Source organism: Anarhichas minor, unplaced genomic scaffold (genome assembly GCF_050575085.1).
Source record: "Anarhichas minor isolate MPS153535 unplaced genomic scaffold, ASM5057508v1 ptg000033l, whole genome shotgun sequence".
NCBI lineage: Eukaryota > Metazoa > Chordata > Actinopteri > Perciformes > Anarhichadidae > Anarhichas > Anarhichas minor.
The window spans coordinates 3,178,017-3,198,829 of NW_027466479.1; the positions used below are offsets into that span (position 1 = coordinate 3,178,017).

The window sequence follows — 20,813 nt, forward strand, 5'->3', positions numbered from 1 at the left end:
AAGACAGAGGTGAGTCACCCTGAGTCAAAGTGATGTCTTCTGGCTTCACTCCATATTTAACAGCAGCTCTTTGTCGGGCCTCGTCCTCGCTCTGTCCCCAAACCCACTGCTCCTATCACAAACACACACACAGAAACTTCCATCATAGTCTGGGACAGACTGACATTGATATACAAAAAGGGGAGTACATCACCCAGTCATACATTTCTAGATACATTTATTTTCTATTCAGGGTTGCATTAGATGAAGGGGCTTGAACAAACCCGGTGAGTCTAACAGATGAACCAAACATTTCACAGTCGTATTATTCTTAGAACATAAGAATAATCACAAACCCAACCTCTTGTTTGTCAGTAGAATTAGGAAAGTCCACTTGGTAAGCAGGGATCTGATGACCCCACCAAAGCTGCCTGGAAATGCACCAATCACTGCAAGGCAAACAGAGGTACATTGTTGACAACCCATTGGTTGAAAAAAGAGCTCATTCATCAGTGGTGTCATTTCACGCACATATCACACCAGTAACAACAACACACACTGCAATTGTTCCCCCTCACACCACTGTTCAAACACATGGTTCTGTCCAAGTCAAGGGTCAGGACAGCCTACCTGATGTTGGACAGCCAGTTCTTCCATGTCTTCGTGTAGTAGTGAGGCAGGATTTCCAGCTGTCCGTCCTCCACAGCCTGACAGGGAAAGAAATAGTCCCCTTTTTTAGTATTTATTAAATTTGTTCCAAGAGTTCAAGGATGAGATGACATCACCTGACTGCTCTATTCTTCATTATATTTACACGATGGAGCCTGACATGGTTACTAGCATGTGATGCAACTATAAACATTTAAAGTTTCACCTCAATCTCAACATCTCCACCAACTTACCTGGATAGCTTTTTTAGCCATTTCTTCACAGCAAACGAACCACTGCTTCTTTAGAAGAGGTTCAATGATGTCTCCTGAGCGGCTGAGACAAGGAGGGAGGAGTGAAGAAAGACATAGGGGAGAGAAACCACAAACATAGCACATTACAATACATTACAATGCCTTTCATTCAAACATGTACAAAGCTGATTCAAGTATTTTAAATACTGCATTCTTTACATCCATGTTTACAAGCTTGTAGTCTTTTTCTAACCTCTTTATTGGCGCATTGCTGTGTTTTGGCTCATTACCGCCACCTGTAGATCAGTAGAATACTGTGCAGCCTAGTGGTAAAATGGTAACCCACTCATAAAAGAAATTGCTCCATAGTTCTACTGGAGGTCAGAAACTCCACATGGCACCTTTAAGGCTTTATGTGCGTAATTAGGACCTAAACCAGGCGGCAACCTCCAGGTCTAAAAAGTGAAGCCAATGCAGAAGTGTTTGAAACTTGCATTCTCTCTAATCAGGGGGTAACTCCTCTGTTTGCAAAAAGAAGTCAGATTGTATAGAAGTCCATGAGAAAATGACTATTCTCACTTGATTTGTCACCTCAGTAAACATGAGTTTATGGTCTCAATCTCTAGTTTCAAGTCTTCTTCAACACAGCATGATGTTCATTTATTAAATTATGGCCCATTTAGTGTCAAACAGACCATAAAGCAGGGGATGCTTTAGGGCGGGGCTACATGCTGATTAATAAGTCTCTTTCAAGTCTATTTTCTTTTCTTCTTCCGACTTATGTGCTAAGCTAAATCTGAGGATGTAAAGAAATGTGACTCCTTTGCAGTCTTGGTTTCTCTTTTTTTAACTGGCTAAAAATAACCTTTGCATTAACATGAGCAGAGACATACATGCACACACAAAGTCAGAATAAGTACCTGCAGACGGGTAACGTCATGGCGTGATTCTTCTTTCCTCTGAACAGCCTCTTCTCAACCAGGGCATCCACAATGAGCTGTCTGGCATCAAACCGCTTCACCCCCTGAACACAGACAAAGTGACAGAAAAGGATAAAGAAACATCCAACCTGCTTTTTCTATCACTAATGTCCAGCAGTGTTTTACATGGCCCCGTGTTTTGACCATTGCAACATATCCAGATAATCGTCTTTCTTCAACACACATATAGAAACACAAAGTGTACAGATAATAACAGTGGTGTTCGTGCACCTCGAGCCATTGTCCACAGGGCGGACTCATGGTCCCATCTCCTCCAATCACAGTAAGACGTGGCAGTGAGTGTCTCTGTGACAGCAGGAAGTCAGCATGGTCATGAGCAGGGGTCACCTTCACTGCACCTACAGAACACAAACACAGGGACGTGATCAACACGAGCAGCTCAGATCACATGACAGCAACAGCATTCACTCTGTGTCCAGGGTAAAGGTGAACAAGCCCGTCAGGCTTTGGATGTTCAGTTTTTGATGAGACGGTGTCAGAGGTGTTCAGACAGTAGTGTTGCTGTCACCAGTTCCTAGCTCCATGTCCACCATTGAATCAGTGATGATGGGCAGGAGTTGGTTGGTGAAGGGGTGTCTGCACTGCTTCCCATGAACAGCCTGGAACAAAGTGGACCAATAGGAAAGATATTACTTATATGTTATAAGAGATATATGCTCACAAAAGACTGTGATCCAAATGTGCTTTCTTCAACTTCAACTCATTATATTTAGCCCTTTAGGTCATTAGAGCTCTATCTTTTATTGTTTCTACCCCTTATACCTTTTAAAATATATAATACAAGCTTTTATCACATGTTTTTACAATGTAAGTCAATGGGAGACATCTTCAAATCCTCTTAAACCTTCTCCACTTCTGCACACTTATTTCAGACTTCATTTAATATTTAAACAGGTTACAAGACTTTGAACTATTAAACTATAAGTCAATATAAGTTTTTAACATCTTTTACAGTCTACGTTTTCAAATATTTTTCAAAGATGGTCTTTCAAAAGGTATTGATTAAATCTTTACTTTATTGTAAGCAATAACTGTAAACATCCAGTCCAAATTTGAAAAAGCAGGTACATTTTTACAATTGTTTTGACAAATAATTTTGCAGTAAAATATCCATCCATTTCAAAAACTACACTGAAGAGTAACTATACCCCCAAATCACTTTATTCAGCTGAAAATGAATGTCCCAGCCTTGCTTGTGAACTCAAATTCACAAATAATTATGAGACTTTACAGTCTTTACAGCATTTACCTAACCATAATCATAACTGTCAGAATGCTAAAAAATAAATAAGTAGGCAGCATGCTAGCAATTAGCATTAGCGCTACCGATTAGCATAAGCCAACTGAAAGGGTTATGGCCACTATGAATGGTAGCTGTTCCTAAACAAACAGTAAAGTCCAGCTAGATGTTAAAGTAAAGTAGCCTGTTCTGTGCTGTGACTGTAATGCTACAGTGGGCATGGAAGATGAGCTGATGAAAGACCCGACTGGGCCTTTAGCAGAGCTGCTTTATGGCAATATTTGATTTGTAGCTTGATTTGTCAGACGTTAATTCACAGGACTGCTCCTGTCTGGCTGTTTTCTCCATAAGCTTTGCCTCAACTGATTTTTCAGAACACTTACTTACACATTCATCCTCTCATCACTCTAGACTTATTACAGCAGAATGACTAAGTGAAAACAGGATTTTTGATTTTTTTCAAACATATTAGACAGAAACCGAAAATATCACATTGATGTATTACGTATTGCGACCCTTAACTCAGTACTTAGTTGAAGCACCTTAAGCAGCCTTGAGTCTACTGGGGTATGATCATCTTTGCACACCTTGATTTGGGGATTTTCTGTCATTCTTCTCTGCAGATCCTCTCAAGCACTGTCAGGTTGAATGGGGTCCATCCATGGACGACCATTTTCAGGTCTCCAGAGATGGGTTCAAGTCTGGGTTCAGGATGTGCCACTTAAAGACATTTACAGAGTCGTCCCAAAGCCACTCCTGCTTTGTCTTGGTTGTGTGCTTTGGGTCATTGTTCTGTTGGAAGGTGAACCTTCAGCCCGGTCTGGGGTCCTGAGCAAGACCAGGTTTTCATTAATAAGTCTCTCTGTACTTTGCTCCTTTCAGCTTTACCTCAACCCTGACCATTACCCCAGTCCCCGCCACTGAAAAACACCCCCACAGCCACTCTGCCATGAGGCCCAGATGGGAGTTTTGCAGTGATGGTTGTCCTTCTGCAAGTTTCTCCTCATCTCCTCACAGGATCTCTGGAGCTCAGCCACAGTGCATTGGCCGAGCTGCCGGCTCTAGGACGAGTCCTGGTTCTCCAGACTTCTTCCATTTAAGAACTATGGAGGCCACTGGGCTCTTGGGAACCTTCAACGCAGCAGAATGTTCTTGTAGCCTAACCCAGATCTCTGCTTGAGACAATCCTCTGGGAGCTCTACAGGCAGTACCTTCACGTCACGGCCCTGTTTCCGCTCTGCTATGCATTGTGAGACCTTCATATAGACAGCTGTGTGTCTTACCCAATCGATTTAATTCAATTCAGTCAAGCTGTAGAAGCATCTCAAAGATGATCAAGAGGAATATGAGCTACATTTCAAGTGTGGATGGTCTGAATACTTCTGACAATGAGGTATAGTAGTTTTTCTTGAAATATATTTTGTAAAGAAATCTGAAATCCTGTTTTGGCTTCATCATTATAAGGTATTGACAACAGATTGATGGGGGGGGGGGGGGGGGGGGGGGGGATGTCTCATCCAGTGCAACTCAAAAGGGATATTTATGTACTTTTTACACCAGCACATCAATACTTTTGGGTTTGTGATCTCTAACAAAAAAAACAATTTAGGTGACGCTCCGTGTTGTTTCAGATGGATAGGATTTGCTAAATGATCCACAAAGAGGAGTTTTCTCTTGTAACTTCTGACATAGTGCCAATTAAATAACCATTCAAACCCTTAAGTGGTAAAATGATCAAATGTTTTAATGTTTTTTTCTTTGCTCCAACATCATTAATCATCTCACTACCCCTAAAATGTATCTGGTGACACTTTGAAGGGCCCCGACCCCTTGGTTGGGAAACATTGAACTAAACTAGCTAACTGTATATAAAGTAGTTCAAACTAGCTCCACCTCACGGAGCTACAACAGTTTGAATGCAATACTTTTATTTGTAATGGAGTATTTTTTTAAATTATGGTATTAGTACTTGTAATCAAGTAAAGGATTCAAGTATTTCTTCCACCACTGAACTTGGTTGATTGTATCCCTATCATCCACACATACATGTACTGTATATATCTTGTTGCATACATATTTATTTGTTAGGGGACAACATAGATGAACATTGTTACATAGGGACAATGCAGCCGGTATAATGTGTACTGGGCATCTAGCTGAAGGTACAGGGCCATGCATAAATACCCCCCCCCCCCCCCTTCACGTTTCTCCAATTCTGTTGCTTTACAACCTGGAATTAAAATTAATTTCTATTTGGATTTCATGTAATGGACCTACACAAAATAGTCAAAATTGGTGATGTAAAAAAACAGAAAAAGAAATTCTACAAATGAAATAAGTGAAAGGTGGAGCGTGCTTATGCATTCATCTCCTTTGCTATGAAACCCCTAAATACGATCTGGTACGACCAATTACCTTCAGAGTTCACATAATTAATTAAATAAAGTCCAGCTGTGTGCAATTTAAGGGTCACATGATCTGTCACATGATCTGATGGAGCACCATTAAATCCATTGTTACAGAATGGATAGAATATGGCACCACAACAAACCTGCCAACAGAGGACAAATACTCAGGGACCAGACAAGGAGGACATTAATCAGAGAGACAACTAAGAGACCAGAGATAACCCTGAAGGAGCTGAAGGCTCCACAGTATCTGTCCCTAGGACCAAACCTTTATGGAAGAGGGGCCAGAATAAGACACTGCTTAAAGACAAAAATAAGAAAACATGTTTGGAGTTCACCTAAAGGCACGTGGGAGACTCCAAATGTGTTTTCCTATTTTTGTCTTTGAGCTGTGAAAAAGGGTCCTATGCCCAGTATGTTTTCTAGATAGGACAGGGTTGTCTCTAGTTTGGAGCCTCCCCACTATTCCTCATTCATTCATTGGTGTCTCGCATCAATTAAAACTTCCGTCAACTAGAAGTACCGTCGGTTGCATGCTACTGCAAACCGGACAAGGAGCCGTTTACATCCATGTCTGTCCAAAATGTCATCACTTTTTCATACTAGACATTTGTCTGAAATTGTCATAATTAGCGTATGAATTCTTGAGTTATGGCCAAAACCGTGTTTTGTGAGGTCACAGTGACCTTTTGACCATCAAATTGTAATAAGTTCATTCTTGAGTCCAAGTGGACATATGTTCCAAATTAGAAGGCATTGCTGAGATAACGCGTTCAGCTGATAGAGACGGACGGACAGAGGATAAAAACTGGTACTAGCCTGATACCGAGGATCGTCAGGGTGAACAGCTACAGCCACATCTCCCAGCATGGTCTCAGGACGGGTGGTGGAAACAGCCACCTCTCCATCTAAAACACAGGGAAAAGTGAGGCAACATCAAACAGAATAAGCACAACATGCATCATATTTCCAGACAGTCACAAACACTCACCGTGGCCTTCTAAAGGGTAGGCGAAGGTAAGTATTGTTCCAAACTCCACCTTGTCTTCATAACCAGGAACAGACAGCATGGTCTGTCCAGACAGCTCCTTGGAGTCAACCTGACAGCAAATACACAGGCTGATGTACATATACCATTCTCTACAGTTGATGGGCCACGTTTAGCAGGCGGCAACACACAGTGTGGGTTGGAGCGTGAAAATTCATTCTTGACCTTGGAAATAGCTTGACAAAAACTAAATCTTGACTCAAGGTCCTCTTACTAGCTTTTTCCAGAGCTTTCAACTGCATCTGGCAGTCGGTCTCTCTCAGTGGATCCAGTTTGCTCAGTTGTGTACAGGAAACCCACTGCCCCCATGATCACCTGGCATCACATACCAAAGGTCCATCCTTACTGTATGTCATGTGATGACAAATAAGATATCTCCTTGACAACGCTGAGAAAACGTAGTTGAAAACTCCAGAAAAAGAAAGTAAATGGACCCCGAGTTAAGATTTTAGAACCAGTGAAAGGAATTCAATGACTACATCATATATTATTTTTTTTGGCATGTGAGACTGATGGAAAATGATTTGCAACAAACTGCATACACTCTAAAAATATACCTTTATCAACAGTAGACCCGACTTGCTAATATCTCATATTAACGCGTTAATTTCGCGTTAACGCATTCATTAATTAACGCCGACAATTATTTTATCGCGCGTTAACGCATTTTTTAAATTTATTATAATTTTTTATTAATTTTTTATTGAAAGACAAGAGACAAAACATTGTCAAACAAGAGCATGACAAGAACAGTGGGATAAAAGCCAGCAAACATCCTATAGTCAGTCATTTTATTGCACCTATATGCTGAAATTCACGGTAAATGCATTTAAACGGCACAGATCGGGAGCGAGCGAAGGACTTTGAAAGTTAGCGGAAAGATTAACGTGAGACAACATCCGGTTTCTTCATACGAACATCCGGTTTTCAGAATAAGATGCCAACAAAGTATGAATTATATTCACATTAAGTATAAAACATGCTACCTGCATCTCGTGAACCAAATGTTATTGCCCTTTTGTTCATATAGCAGTATAAAAGTACGCAATACACTACTTTTTAATTCATTATTGAACTTTGCCATAACAATGCGATTAATCGCAAAAAATCCATGCGATTAATCGCGATTAAATATTTTAATCGTTGCCCAGCACTAGTAATTATCAAGCAGAGCAACAGGTGGGAGTGACAGTTTGTGTCATTTATACAAGTGTCTGCCAGGTGAGCCTCTCTCCTCATTGCATACGCAAATAATAGGAGACATGTTGACGGAGGCAGATTATGTATTCCGCTGGATTTACCGAGCTCACTGTCTGGGAAAAGTCTCCGCCTCTGAAAAGGAGATGTAAACAAAGCACAGGTGGAGAGCCACAAGAAGATTGTAGTGGGACAAGAAACAGAAACACAGAACTGTACAGAACTTATTATTAGAAACTAAAACGGAGCAATTAAGCCTCTATCAATGAACACAATATCTGATTACTGTAACACAGAGAACAGTGGTCGGAAGTTGTGGTTTGAACTTAAAGTTGACCATCAAGTGTAAAATCTCCATCTCCACCTGCTCCACCCGTCTCTCTCCCTCCACCGGTTGATTTGTGTTATAAGTCATCTCTTTTTTTGTTGACTGCCTCCTAATGTATTAATCATTGAATATATGCTTAAGATTATAATATCAGAATTTTAGGAGCCGTATTTTGAGTAATAGTATCAGTTTTTCTTAGGTGGAGCTGGAATAAATAAGCATTTGTGATCAAGATCACTACATTATGAGGTTCAGAACCAGGATCAGTTCAGGAGCTGACTGCATAATAAGCAGCTGCTGCAGTAAATCAGGAGCTCAATGAAAACCACAGCACACATTGTCTTATAAAATGTTCTAAAACTCAAGTTAATTTATATTTATTTGTGGAGAGACTAAAATCTGTCTGTTGATCATCTGAACAACTGAAAATAAACCCTTTAATGGACTATCTTTTAGAAATTGCTATTAATGTTTGAAGTTAGTTTTTCATTTTCCCAGTTGTCCAATGGCTAGAGAGCTGAGCATACCGCTGGTACCCATAAGAGGAAGAGTCTTACTTATTTACATCTCAAATATGTGGTATCCATTATTTTGTCCACCTGTAGTCTTCACTGTATTCACCTCTATGTCAGAGATGGCAGATTCCAGAGCACAGCTCCAGTTGACCAGAGCCTCTGAGCGATAAATCAGACCGGAGTCACTCAGCCTGATAAAGGCCTCAGTCACAGCCCTGCTGAAACCCTGGAATCACATTCAAACACATTACACATCTCATTAAAGCCAACGGTATACTCCAATATACTGACGGTCTTGTGATAATACCCCGCCACGGTAGTAATTATGTTGGTTTATAAATAGATGTAGAATCTATTTATAATAGATCAAAGAACGTATCATGGTTATGACACATCTTAAACCCCTGTGTTCACATACTGGCATGTGCTCGAAAGCTATTGTGATGTGGATACACATGGAGAGCTGCACTGAGTGAACCTCCTGTCCTAAGCTGAGGTCACGTTATAGTTAGTAAGACTGCAGGAACACTGGGGACAATATATGCTCTGCTGACTGACGAATGGTCACTGTTATGTGCAGTGTACAACGTGGGACACGTCTTATAGTATTTGAGTATTAACCTGTGTGTTCATTTAGTTATAATAAATAACTAATCAACACAACTTGACCATATGCTTCTCCAAATATTTTTTACCCATTATCTCAGATTATATGACCCCTGGGGAGCAACATTTTCCAAACTCCATCAGGATAATTTGTGCTTCTACAGACATACACTACACATTTTCCAGGTGCTATGAAAAGAGAGCAACACATATGAGTGGAATCTTACTGGATCCATGGTGAAACACGCTCTGCTCCAGTCCAGAGAAGCTCCGAGCTTCCTCAGCTGGTGGTAGATCTCTTCTCCTGTCCTGGGACACACACACACAGGGACAGAGTGAAGCTAACATGCTGCAGCCCAAACACAGGATGACGAGGGATGAATGTGAAGACTCACTCGTTCTTCCATTTCCACACCTCACGTTGAAACTGTTTCCTGGTGAAGTCCTGTCTGCGCTTCCCGCTGTCCCTCAGCAGTCTCCTCTCCACCACCGTCTAACACAGACACAAAGGACTACATGAGACGCAGCAGCAGTGAGAGGTTTCTTAAAATCCTGTCCATGCAAAGCCAGAAGAAAATCAACATCACTCACCACCTCACAACCAAACCACTGATATGCTTTCTGTTTAATGAAGAGAACTTTTATGTGAAGGTGCTGTTTCTTCATGTCATTAAGAAGAACTCCACATGAGAAAACTATTCCCAGTGTACTGCGGTTCAGGAGTTCTTATGGAAGTGATGGGGGACAAACCCTGCATTGTGAAGCTTCAGCAGTCCGAGTACGTCACATCCAGTAGATCTCACAAAGTTACTGAATAAATGAGGACTGTGGATTTTCTCCATTGGAATGACGTTAGCAGGGGATCAAACCAAAGCAACATTTAAGAAAGAATTGAGAAAACGTGAGCCAATCCTTTAAATCCCAGACTGTCATGAAAGAGGAAGAAGACAAGACGTTGTCATACCTGTGTTGCAATACCTGCATGGTCACATCCAGGGACCCACAGGACTCTGTAGCCCTGCATCCTCCTCCTGATGGATTACAAATTGATATTTTACGTTATCAAACAAACAGATCAATTCTTAACTAGTGACAACTGACACTTGACACAACATGCTGCAGATGTTACCATCGAACCAGAGCATCCTCCACAGCTACAGTGAGAGCGTGGCCCAGGTGCAGAGTACCAGTCACGTTTGGTGGAGGGATACACAGAGCGAAGGTCTGATCCACACCGTGAGACAACCTCTCCTGGTGGACACGACAGGTGTGAGAGTGGGTGTGCCAGAGTCTGTGTTTGATTGGCCGCCTGCTACAATGCATTTCAATAATTGCTGGGTGGAGCATTCATTAATGCTATGAACTGTGCTTTTGCTGCTGTGACAAGTCAAATCTTTGCAGTGAAAAAAAGCCTGGTAATCGGACTCAGCTGAGAACAATGAAGAAAGACGAGTGCAGTTCCTGTTCAGAACACAAACTGGTGAGAACAATACATCAATAACATTTTGACTTGCCTCTTATTACTCCTCATGTTCCTAGTATTGTTACCTGGCTAAACATGCTATTCATTTGAATGACAGGTGGAGGGACATTACAGAAACAGTTTGGGAACAGCAGAGCCAGAAAGCTAATGTGTTCAAGGTGTGGCTCTCCTTGTGATGCGTCTCAGGCTGTGAGTCAGTGTCACAATCACACATAAAAACACAAGTGGCCTCTGCTTTATGCAAATACAGCTGCCATCCATTAGATTGGTTATATGCAGAGAATGTAAAGAACCAGCAGCATTCGGACTGTTAATGCACAATGCCACTTCATTTAACTGTTCAATGTGTTCTGTGTTATTCTGTATTACATAGATTATATCAAAGGCTGTACTAAAGGGAAGTCAAATATAAATAAATAAGTGAGGGGCCATCACTTTAGTTTGTTCCTCACATGTTGTTCTGGACGAAAGAATCCCTCTTTCTCCCACCACTGATACCAGCTGGACTCCACATACTCTGGACAGTACGAGGACGGGAACAGCAAGCTGGTGTCTGCAGAGCACAACGCACGTTAAAGTGTGCAGAGAGACGCGGTGGACAAGCTGCTGCTGGAAAAGTCAATCACCTTTCTTTGTCCCTGGAGGTGTTTGAGCAGCGTACACGATCTTCTGCTTCTCACCCCATTTCACCGCTTCATCTTCAGCAGTCTGGAAAGCAACAGACAACACAAATAAACCATTCACTGCATATGAACCACTACTTTAATACATCCGGGTGTACCTGGACTGTGTGAGCAATGAACCATGATATCAACTGTGTATATGATATTTGCACCAAAGTATTGATTGCCATGTATAAAATCATATACACCGAGTTACAGGAATAAACCACAGACACATGATACGGGGAAACTAGCATGATGTATGAAAAATAATGTATTGGTTGTTTGATGTGGACATTTAGGCCAAAACATGAGGACACAGAGATATGGGAGGGGGTCATTGTAAATTGACATAAAGAGATGAATCGACAAAGAAAGCAAAACAACACATCCACTTTTACATAACCAAATATGACTATTGTCAGAATTAAACATGTACATGAATGAAACTAAAGCTTGGGGGTTTGAAGATGAGGAGTGTTCAACCACTAGTAAGACTCTGTTATGATGGTGTATTATTTCTGGTTTTGCTGCATCAAATATCTGTATTTTACACTTAGTGTTCTCTGAGAAATTGCCTTTTGAAAGCGGATCAGTTTCTTGAATGCTGGAGATTATACCAGAACAACTCGTCAGGCACAGCTGTTGTAGTGATAGAAGTTTTAAGAAGCACCAGATTTCACTGTGTTTACTGCGTTTGAAGCTTTGAAACTTTTTTGGCACAAATAGAAAGAAAGCCTAATCTTTTTTTTCAGACTGAGAGTTTATAAGATAAAGTAAAAAAGAGACAATACATTTGCTCATCGAATACATTCCAATGTGTCCAACTTCCTCCAAATAATTTGACTATGTCAGCAGCTAAATTATTTACATAATGATTCTCCCTCATCTTGTTTGTGCAGTTGCACTTAGACATATAAAACCACCTTTAACTGCCCAAAAGCTGCCAAGTAACGGCCCACACTTCACATGCGTAGCTGCAACTCAAATCGTCTTTTTAGGCTTCAGGTTTATTTATTTCCATTTCGTGCATGAAACTACTGTGATTGTGAGTGGCCCTCTGGGCGCTAACAGAGGTGACCCACACAGCAGGACTGTGGCTGGACATTGTTTCGACACTGATGGAGGACTAAAGCTGCTGCTGTGTGCTGCTGTCTCTACAGAGCCTTTACATTTTGAGGACACTATTCCTGTGCTTAAACATGTCTCAAACTGACAAACCTCCACTTGTACATTTTGGGTTTATTCTTAAAGCGGATGGCCACTAATCTCACAAAATACTCCTCCGCCTGTGGAAACAGTTGTACAATGTCTCTGGAGGAGTTCATATTTGCTCCGTCTCCCATTCACTTCTATTAAGGGGCTGCACTTCAGGCAAATTCAAGCCTCCGGTGTGATCTCCAGCCGGCTCTGTCAGACTCACCTTTGACTGGGCCAATAGAAACCGTGATGGCTAATGTGACCATACCTTGAGAAAGTAACCTTGATGATGTCATAGTTTAAAGGATGATCTCTAATTGGGCTTGGAGACTACAAACTGGAGGACTGAGGTTTGACAGTAAAATGCAGCAGGAGGGGTTCCACACCTTCAGTCTCTCTCACTGTGTGTCTGTGTGTGTGTGTGTGTGTGTGTGTGTGTGTGTGTGTGTGTGTGTGTGTGTGTGTGTGTCTCTCTCTCTCTCTCTCTCTAACACAGTTTTATTCTCACTATATTATTCTTTGAACCGTTTAGACTAGATATATTTTGCTTTGCATGGAGCTTCTTTCCTACTTACACTGTGTTGACTTGACAGTATGGCCTCTTCCCGCTCTCGTCTCCGCCTCTGCTTCTCTGCTTGGGACCGTGGAGAGGAGTTGGACTGAGATGAAGAGGAGGAAGGTTTTGGTGGGTTGCTGGAACAGAGTCTGGCTTCTCCTCTGGCTGTCAGCCTCAAAGTCAGGACACGTCCTGACCTCCACATCCTCAATAACACACTACGATAGAAACGAACAAAATAATCATGTCACGCAAGAGTCGTCTGTAAGTAAGCTAATAAATTAACTTAACGTGAAATAAGTGTATCTGCGGTGACAATTCATATTTCAACTGGCTTAGTGTACTTACTGTGCTTTCAATACACCGAGTGTTCCGAAATGCCAGCCACGACCTTTTACTTAGTCACTTCGCAATTACAAGCCCAAAAAGGTGCATTTCTATCATGCTGTTAATTATGTTAACATTGCATAACTTCGTAGAATAATTGTAATTTCATATCACTCTGTTATAATATGTTTTTCTTTTATTCTTGGCATGTGGGGGATGTTTTGGACGGACAGATAAAATGTCACGGACAACAGGAAATAACCACTGTCCGTCTGGAAATAGCTTCCCCACAACACTACTGCTGTCACGCCAAACCGAGAGAGAGACGAAGCATCCTGCCTACGTTTCAAAATAAAACGACATATGGAAACAATGTTCAATAAAAATGCAATATTAATGGCCTAACTGCTCCTTCATTGGATATATAATATTATGGAATAGCTCGGTGGTTTGGCGTGACTATTTTGTGTCTATGTGACAGTGACACCATGATTCACATAGCTGATAATCGTTTTGAGGTGAAAATCTTTAACTTCCGTTTGAGTCTGACGAACTCATTTGGCAGCTTGACCACATCTCAACATAGTGTTCAACGCCTCACTATCTTCACGTCAACGTTCTTCAATTTGAATACAGTCTGTTAGTTACAGAACTCAAATCTGTAATTTTAACGTTAGCTTTCATAACGAACAGACATTGTCTATCACTGACGGTCGACTCCTGTTCTTCATATTTTAAAGCTAGCTAACGGTAGTGTTAGCCAGCAGCTCCAGGGATGGCGGAGGTTCCCGGGACATCGAGTGAGACGATAACGGAGACTGTTCAGACGAGCACACCGCCGCCGCCCCAGCAGGTAAGCTGGCCAGTCGTGAAGACGTTTGACTGTTTTGCTAAAAGTTCTCTTACTGCAGAGTAAAACCTCTCGGTGGTGTCCAGCCCCAACGAGGCCGCGCTGCTTGCAGACCGCGTTCATGTTGTCATCAGAAGTTGTAACACGGCTGTCAGTCCTACCCCGTGAAGCTTCACGAGGCCTAACCTGTTCATTACAACATGGCAGTCACGTCACTAGTTACGATGTTAGCTAAGTGAGTTAACGTTACCGTTGACATTACAGCAACCGTATATGTTGGTGCAAAACGTTCTAACGTAGCTAACGTTATGCATTAACGGAGAGTCCTCTGGTTCTCTGCAGGTTCAGGTACACAGCAGGTATTCAACTCATGTCTGTCTGTCGGTTCTGAAAGAACAGAGCTTCACGTCATATCGTATTCAGACCTGAGAAATTCCCTTCAATGAAACAGACAAATAATAATGGTAGACAATCATGTATCTGATATACTATAGCTAGCAGCACTGTATACAGTCAAACATGACCACCCTGTCCACGTGCTTCTGCTCTGGGTCTGTTTTTCCTGGTTTGGTCTTTGCCCCTTAGTTTCAATGAAGGGACATTTTAATGCTTCAACAGAGAACACATTAGTGTTCTTCCAACATTGGGCCCTGTCCAGTTTCAACATGATAATGTCCCCATATACAAAGCCAGGTCCATAAAAACATGTTTCCCCAGTTTGGTGTGGACGAACTTGATTGTCCCGCACAGATCCTTGACCTCGACCCCATCCAACACCTTTGGGATGAACTACAAGATCAATCGCAAGTCAGGAATTTCACGTCCCACTATGGCAAGTGGCCTGAATATTCAGGTGTCCACATACTATGGGCCATGTAATAATTGTTTTATTTGCAACAAATCTTATCAATCCCACTGATATCCATTAAGTTGGTGAGAACCTAATGGAACAATTATTGACGAGATGATAAGATATTGCTGCATATGTTCAATATGAAAAATTCACTTGAACATTATGTCACCAAACTAGTTGCTGAGAGGGAACAGACCAATGTTCCATGTTCTACCTTTGCATCATCCTTTGTGTTGGCCCAGGAGCCAGCAGAGCCTTGTGAATGTGTAGTGCTTGATAGGAGGACCTTCTGGCTGTGTGAAGACCCAGTCAAACACTACGTCCAGTTTACATTTGAAGCCCAGTATCTGTCACATGTTACAGGAGGGACGAAGCCTGACAATCAAGCTGAGGAAGAGGAAGACTGAGAAGAAGGTGGAGTGGTCCAGTGACACCGTCGACAACGAGCACCTCGGGAGAAGGTCTTCAAAATGTGAGTTCATCTTCTTCATGAGGCACACTGCAAAGTAATGAATGCACTGGTTCCTTTTCTGTCAGCAAAGGTCGGATAGTTGAATGTGATAGCTGGAGCTGCTTTAGCATGCTGTAACAATGGTATAGGTTGTCCCACATTGTTATGCTGACTTCTGAAGGCCCTATACATTGTGTACATTGTTAGTCCTAAACAGTGGTGCTGTATCTCACTGAGACACGCCCTCCAACCGTTTTAGAGACTACATCCAAATAGTCAAAATCTAGAATCAAATTCTCACAACGTCACTGCTGCTACAACCCATAAATCAACACATCATGTACATAGAATACTCTACTTTTTCTATTTCTCTTGTACTACTAAATATCCTGAAATGTGTTACTGTGATAGTGGCCGCAGGGTGAACAGGCTGTGGCTGGGTGGGAATGGTCCTTAACGTTCTCTGAGCTCTTCGGGCTCCTCTTGTCACCTATATCACTGGTGCTCAGTAGATGAAAACCAGTTATGTTGTAGGTGGTTTTAATCAGTCAGTACAGTACAAAATAGAATCAAAGACACTCTCGCTTCACGGTCTACAAGTTGAGATGTTTTCCAGTGATGCTGGTCTGTCCATCATGCTTAGAGTGCACATGCTAGTGCAGCATGACTTTAAATGGTGAAGACTCTCCAAAATGTGAAACATAACAGCTGAAACGGGGCTCAGGGGTCGCCCACAGATACCTCACTGACTTATATGTCCAGTTTGTATCACACAAAGCTTGATAGGAACTGAAGTTCAAAATCTCAAATAGAAGTAAGTAAAATAGAGCTAACATGTATTACGATTTTTAATTTTGCAACAACAATATATATTTTATATTATTGGCTCATAATGTCCCATCAGCATGGTTCCCATATCCCCGGAGTACTGACACCCTCCTCTATCCGTCATTGTACACACATTTACTGTGGATTAGCATAATATAATCAAACTATCCTAAAACATTTATAGCACAATTGACATGCCAAATGATGGCACTCCTTACTCTACTTAACTAATGCTGACCATAACAGCATATGACATGCATAAAGTAGCTGACAGCGTCATAACCCTGTGCATTAAGAGTGAAACCTGAGAAAGCCCAAAGCTGTTCTGTGTCTATACAAATAATCTCAACATTCTGGGATCTCACAATTCTGACTTCAGAATGTTATTAATATCAGAACTGAAATAATTCATTTTTCGTATGGCCGTTATGCTCGTCCATATATACTGTGTATATACAGTATGTGTGTGTGTGCATATGTAAATAACGCCGACAATTATTTTATCGCGCGTTAACGCATTTTTTAAATTTATTATAATTTTTTTAAATTGAAAGACAAGAGACAATACATAGACATAACAACAAGAGGATGACAAGAACAGTGGGATAAAATCCAGCAAACATCCTGTGTGTGTGTGTGTGTGTGTGTGTGTGTGTGTGTGTGTGTGCGTGTGTGTGCGTGTGCGTGTGAGCCTTTTGAGATGGGGAAAAAAAAATAATAATAATTTAAAAAAACAGGTAAGTATTTTTAATTTATTATTATTGTAACAGACTGTCTCATGTTTATCGTTTTGTATTGGAGGTAAAGTCAGCAGACACTCAGATCTCCGTGGTCAACTCAGCAGACACTTACATGTTAGTGCACCTATATGCTGAAATTCACGGTAAACGCATTTAAACGGCACAGATCGGGAGCGAGCGAAGGACTTTGAAAGTTAGCGGAAACATTAACGTGAGACAACATCCGGTTTCTTCAGACGAACATCCGGTTTTCAGAATAAGATGCCAACAAAGTATGAATTATATTCACATTAAGTATAAAACATGCTACCTGCATCTCGTGAACCAAATGTTATTGCACTTTTGTTCATATAGCAGTACTTTTAAAATAAAAGTGCGCAATACACTACTTTTGAATTCGTTATTGAACTTTGCCATAACAATGCGATTAATCGCAAAAAATCCATGCGATTAAATATTTTAATTGTTGCCCACACACACACACACACACACTCTGAAGTGTGAAACAGCTCCTTGATACACAGCTCTGCCTCTTCACCGTCCTGCTGAACTACTTCATTTATCAAATCAAACTGCAAGTGAAAATCTATTTTTACCACATGCTCCCTATTTGTGGAGCTAAGCGTTTGAACAAGATGTCATGCTGATGTAGTCGGTGAAGGCATCAGCTGTACATGTAGCTCACATGCACGGATCCTAACTGTTTATGTTGTGTTCCAGGCTGCTGTATTTATGAGAAGCCCCGGCAGTTTGGAGAGTCGTCCTCTGAAAGCGAGGGAGACGATGATGATGAAGGGTGCGGCAGTGCTCACTGTATTCTGGGCCACGACAGGAGAGGCCCTGGACAGAGGGGGGGTGGAGGGACCACAGGGCCCCCAAACTCTGGAGGGTCACACAACCACTAGTGAGCCATCAGGCTGAATGTGGGCTCTGAGGGGTTTCTCACCATGACAACGACTGCACTCTTTTTTTTTTTATTTATTTTTTTAGTTTGGTTCCATCACTGAAGTACAGGTAGGAGTCAGCATCTGGAGCAGCTGGAGCAGGATTACTGCCGCTCTGTACTTCACAGAGCTACATGGATTGTTGAATGAGCCTAATTCTTTCTACAGATAAAAGCATGCTCAGTATTGTGCCAACTGACATGCGTCACATGGAATGATGACTACAAGTTCATATTTACAATGTCTTAAAGGAGACACGCGGTAGTGATTGTTGCATGTTTTAGCCCGTTTACTACGGATCACACACGGTGTGCATCACTGTACATCACCGCTGAGCATTCTCCAAAGCAGCTAGCAAAATGGTAGCATTAGCAATGCTTTCCTATTTCCTATTTAATTCACTATGCTATGACAATAAACTGAGGTTTGTGATCCATCACAGTGAACATCACGGCTGCTTTTATTTCTGTCCGAGTTGTTATGCCGGTATGCAATTACGTTTTCAACTGATGACTTTTTCGTAATTGCTTAATCTACTTTAATTGTTCTCAAGTAATGGAGTAGTGAACCGAGTGCATCTCTCTATTCAGGACTCTGGGTGATGAACATTCACTTTGTCTGATACCAGTGAGGGTGTGACATCTTAAAGAGAACCTGTGCAGATTCATTCTGTCAAGCTACTGAATGACACATAGACAAATCAGGACAGCTCTATTAAAGATTTGTTCCATTTTATCAAAATGTCAGAAAAGCTTTAGCGCTATAAGTTGACATCTTAATGTGGCTTGTTCTGTCCAAAAACCCAAATATATTCCCTTCACAATTATATGCTCAAGTATTATTATTCTGGCAAGATTTAGCTGATTACATTTTTTTTTTTTTTTTTTTACCCAAAACATCAGCCTGCACTTAGGCCTGCTTTACCACCCCCCCCCAAACGATGGTTACTAAACTCTTCCAACAATAAAACAGGAAATGATGGATTACAAGTTGTTACTGCCTGGGAGTCAGGACGAAGGGAATCAAAACCCTAGTTGTCATGCTTTGGAAAATTGTCGGCAGCAGTAATGTAAACAAAATGTGATGTCATAAATGAGCCAAAACATGTGAAGTCACTGGTACTGTGTGGTGTAGTGATGTCACCAGGTCAGAAGACAACATGCATCCTTCTGTCTCCTCAACACATACAACATGATGGATGCTGTTCAGCCCTTCAACATGCAGTGCTGATCAAAGCACTGGACTGTACCATGTTTGAGCCCGTTTACTACCAGTCACATTGGTCATCTTCACATAGCTGCAGACCATGTGACTGTCTCTAGAAGTCAGATTGGCATCCTGTAGGAGAACGAGTGGACTTCAATGGCTACAACGGGTTGGAGTGCTTTGGATCCGCAGTAATATAAAGAGCTTGTGATTTTGTCATGAATGAACTGAAACATATAGAGCACTACATGTTATCCCATCTCTGTGGAGTTCAGACATCTTTGCCCAGACAGTTGTAACTCCAGCAGGACATGCTGGAGCTCAGCGTGCAGCGCGTTAGGAGGGCCATTCAATGCTGAGGTTATGTATGAATACAACACTTTGCTTTTTATTCTTCATTTATTGCTGGACTTCATTGTAAACATGCTAACACTTGATATGCAGTCGACCTCAGTCCGTGTAGTAACATTGCAATCACAGACCATTCTGTGAGAGTTAGACGTTCTCCCTCTTGTTTAGTTGAGTGAGTGCTGTCTGTTTCTGGTTTAAAGTTTAGTGATAGATGCTGACGGAGCATATTGCATAAGACTGATTATATTATGATGGTATGATCTGTAGGACTACGTGATCAGGGCCCTGTTCTTCATATGTGGAGGACTTCATTAACTTGATCAGTGAAACTACATATGGAGGCCGTGGGTCTGGGTAGCCATGAGACCAGTCAGACTTGTAGCGCTGCCTCCTCAGATTACAGATCCTTGTTGATGAGACCTCACTGACGGAGTGTTGGTGTCTGTCACTTTAAAACCCTCTGCTGCTTTCATTGCTCGATCTTTAGATGAATCCATTGTATCCACTGGACAATCCTAGAAACAACGACTTTTAGTTTATTTGGTTGCACAGGGTGGTAGTGAGTGAAGTCAGGTGGGAGATGGGGGTCGGGGACCACACCAGTGGGGACAGCTTTTCTGTTAATGCACCATTAGGTTGCCATTCAGTACAGGTGCATGTGGGTCATCGTTTGACTCTCTGCACTCTATTTAAAGACTGAGGCTATGTGTGCGCTGCAGGATGACTGACTGCTGTTTAATGCGGTGAGGTAACTGGATACAGACACAGTGTTCAGTGATCAGAGTTCTTCTCAACAGGACAGGTGGAGGTGCATGACTGCTGCCTCAGGCTTTGTACTCATGTCTCAGCTATGACCAAAACATACCGGATACAGACTCCATCATCACCCTCATCCTCTGCAGTTTCAGACCCTGTTTAATATGTAACAGAAGTGTGAAGCACACCACGCTCTGTGCCATCTCTTCACGTTGACATTGTTACAGATGTACATTGTTCTTGTACTGGTACTGCACCTTTCTGTATATACTATTAAGCATAATGAAAGCAGGTTTCATGTGAATTAAAGTTTTAAACTGATTAAAGTGGCCTCCATGTGTGTGTTGTGTATTACATAGGAGTATGACCCTAAAGGCTCATG

General features: G+C 41.7%; 2 protein-coding genes across 3 annotated transcripts in view; one reads left to right on the plus strand and one right to left on the minus strand.

Moving 5' to 3' along the window:
- vars2 (valyl-tRNA synthetase 2, mitochondrial) overlaps positions 1-13,724 on the minus strand; it is a 28,445-nt gene extending 14,721 nt beyond the window's left edge. The window contains exons 1-19 of one of the 2 annotated variants that reach the window (XM_076105778.1): positions 13,474-13,724; positions 13,145-13,343; positions 11,334-11,415; positions 11,160-11,260; positions 10,354-10,475; positions 10,189-10,255; positions 9,620-9,717; positions 9,452-9,533; positions 8,669-8,844; positions 7,880-7,910; positions 6,522-6,630; positions 6,350-6,438; positions 2,391-2,481; positions 2,093-2,220; positions 1,802-1,905; positions 882-963; positions 610-686; positions 341-428; positions 19-112 (exon numbers count right to left, since the gene is read on the minus strand). In XM_076105778.1, coding sequence (XP_075961893.1) covers positions 19-112; positions 341-428; positions 610-686; positions 882-963; positions 1,802-1,905; positions 2,093-2,220; positions 2,391-2,481; positions 6,350-6,438; positions 6,522-6,630; positions 7,880-7,910; positions 8,669-8,844; positions 9,452-9,533; positions 9,620-9,717; positions 10,189-10,255; positions 10,354-10,475; positions 11,160-11,260; positions 11,334-11,415; positions 13,145-13,330 — 1,807 coding nt within the window. In that variant the 5' untranslated portion in view covers positions 13,331-13,343; positions 13,474-13,724. The remainder of the gene's footprint in view (positions 1-18; positions 113-340; positions 429-609; positions 687-881; positions 964-1,801; positions 1,906-2,092; positions 2,221-2,390; positions 2,482-6,349; positions 6,439-6,521; positions 6,631-7,879; positions 7,911-8,668; positions 8,845-9,451; positions 9,534-9,619; positions 9,718-10,188; positions 10,256-10,353; positions 10,476-11,159; positions 11,261-11,333; positions 11,416-13,144; positions 13,344-13,473) is intronic. The other variant, XM_076105779.1, reaches the window with a different exon arrangement.
- Positions 13,725-13,999: 275 nt separating this feature from the next.
- Positions 14,000-20,757, plus strand: ppp1r11 (protein phosphatase 1, regulatory (inhibitor) subunit 11). Its single transcript, XM_076105783.1, has 3 exons — positions 14,000-14,305; positions 15,519-15,627; positions 17,895-20,757. Exons 1-3 carry the CDS (start codon positions 14,228-14,230, stop codon positions 18,077-18,079), a joined length of 372 nt encoding a protein of 123 aa, XP_075961898.1. The 5' UTR covers positions 14,000-14,227; the 3' UTR covers positions 18,080-20,757.
- The last annotated feature ends 56 nt before the right edge of the window (positions 20,758-20,813 follow it).

Excerpts from the sequence above, each read along its gene's own strand:
- ppp1r11 (XM_076105783.1), top strand. The coding sequence starts at position 14,228 with ATGGCGGAGGTTCCCGGGACATCGAGTGAGACGATAACGGAGACTGTT. Across the intron at positions 14,306-15,518 it reads CACCGCCGCCGCCCCAGCAG|GAGGGACGAAGCCTGACAAT; the intron begins GTAAGCTGGCCA and ends CACATGTTACAG. Across the intron at positions 15,628-17,894 it reads CGGGAGAAGGTCTTCAAAAT|GCTGCTGTATTTATGAGAAG; the intron begins GTGAGTTCATCT and ends GTTGTGTTCCAG.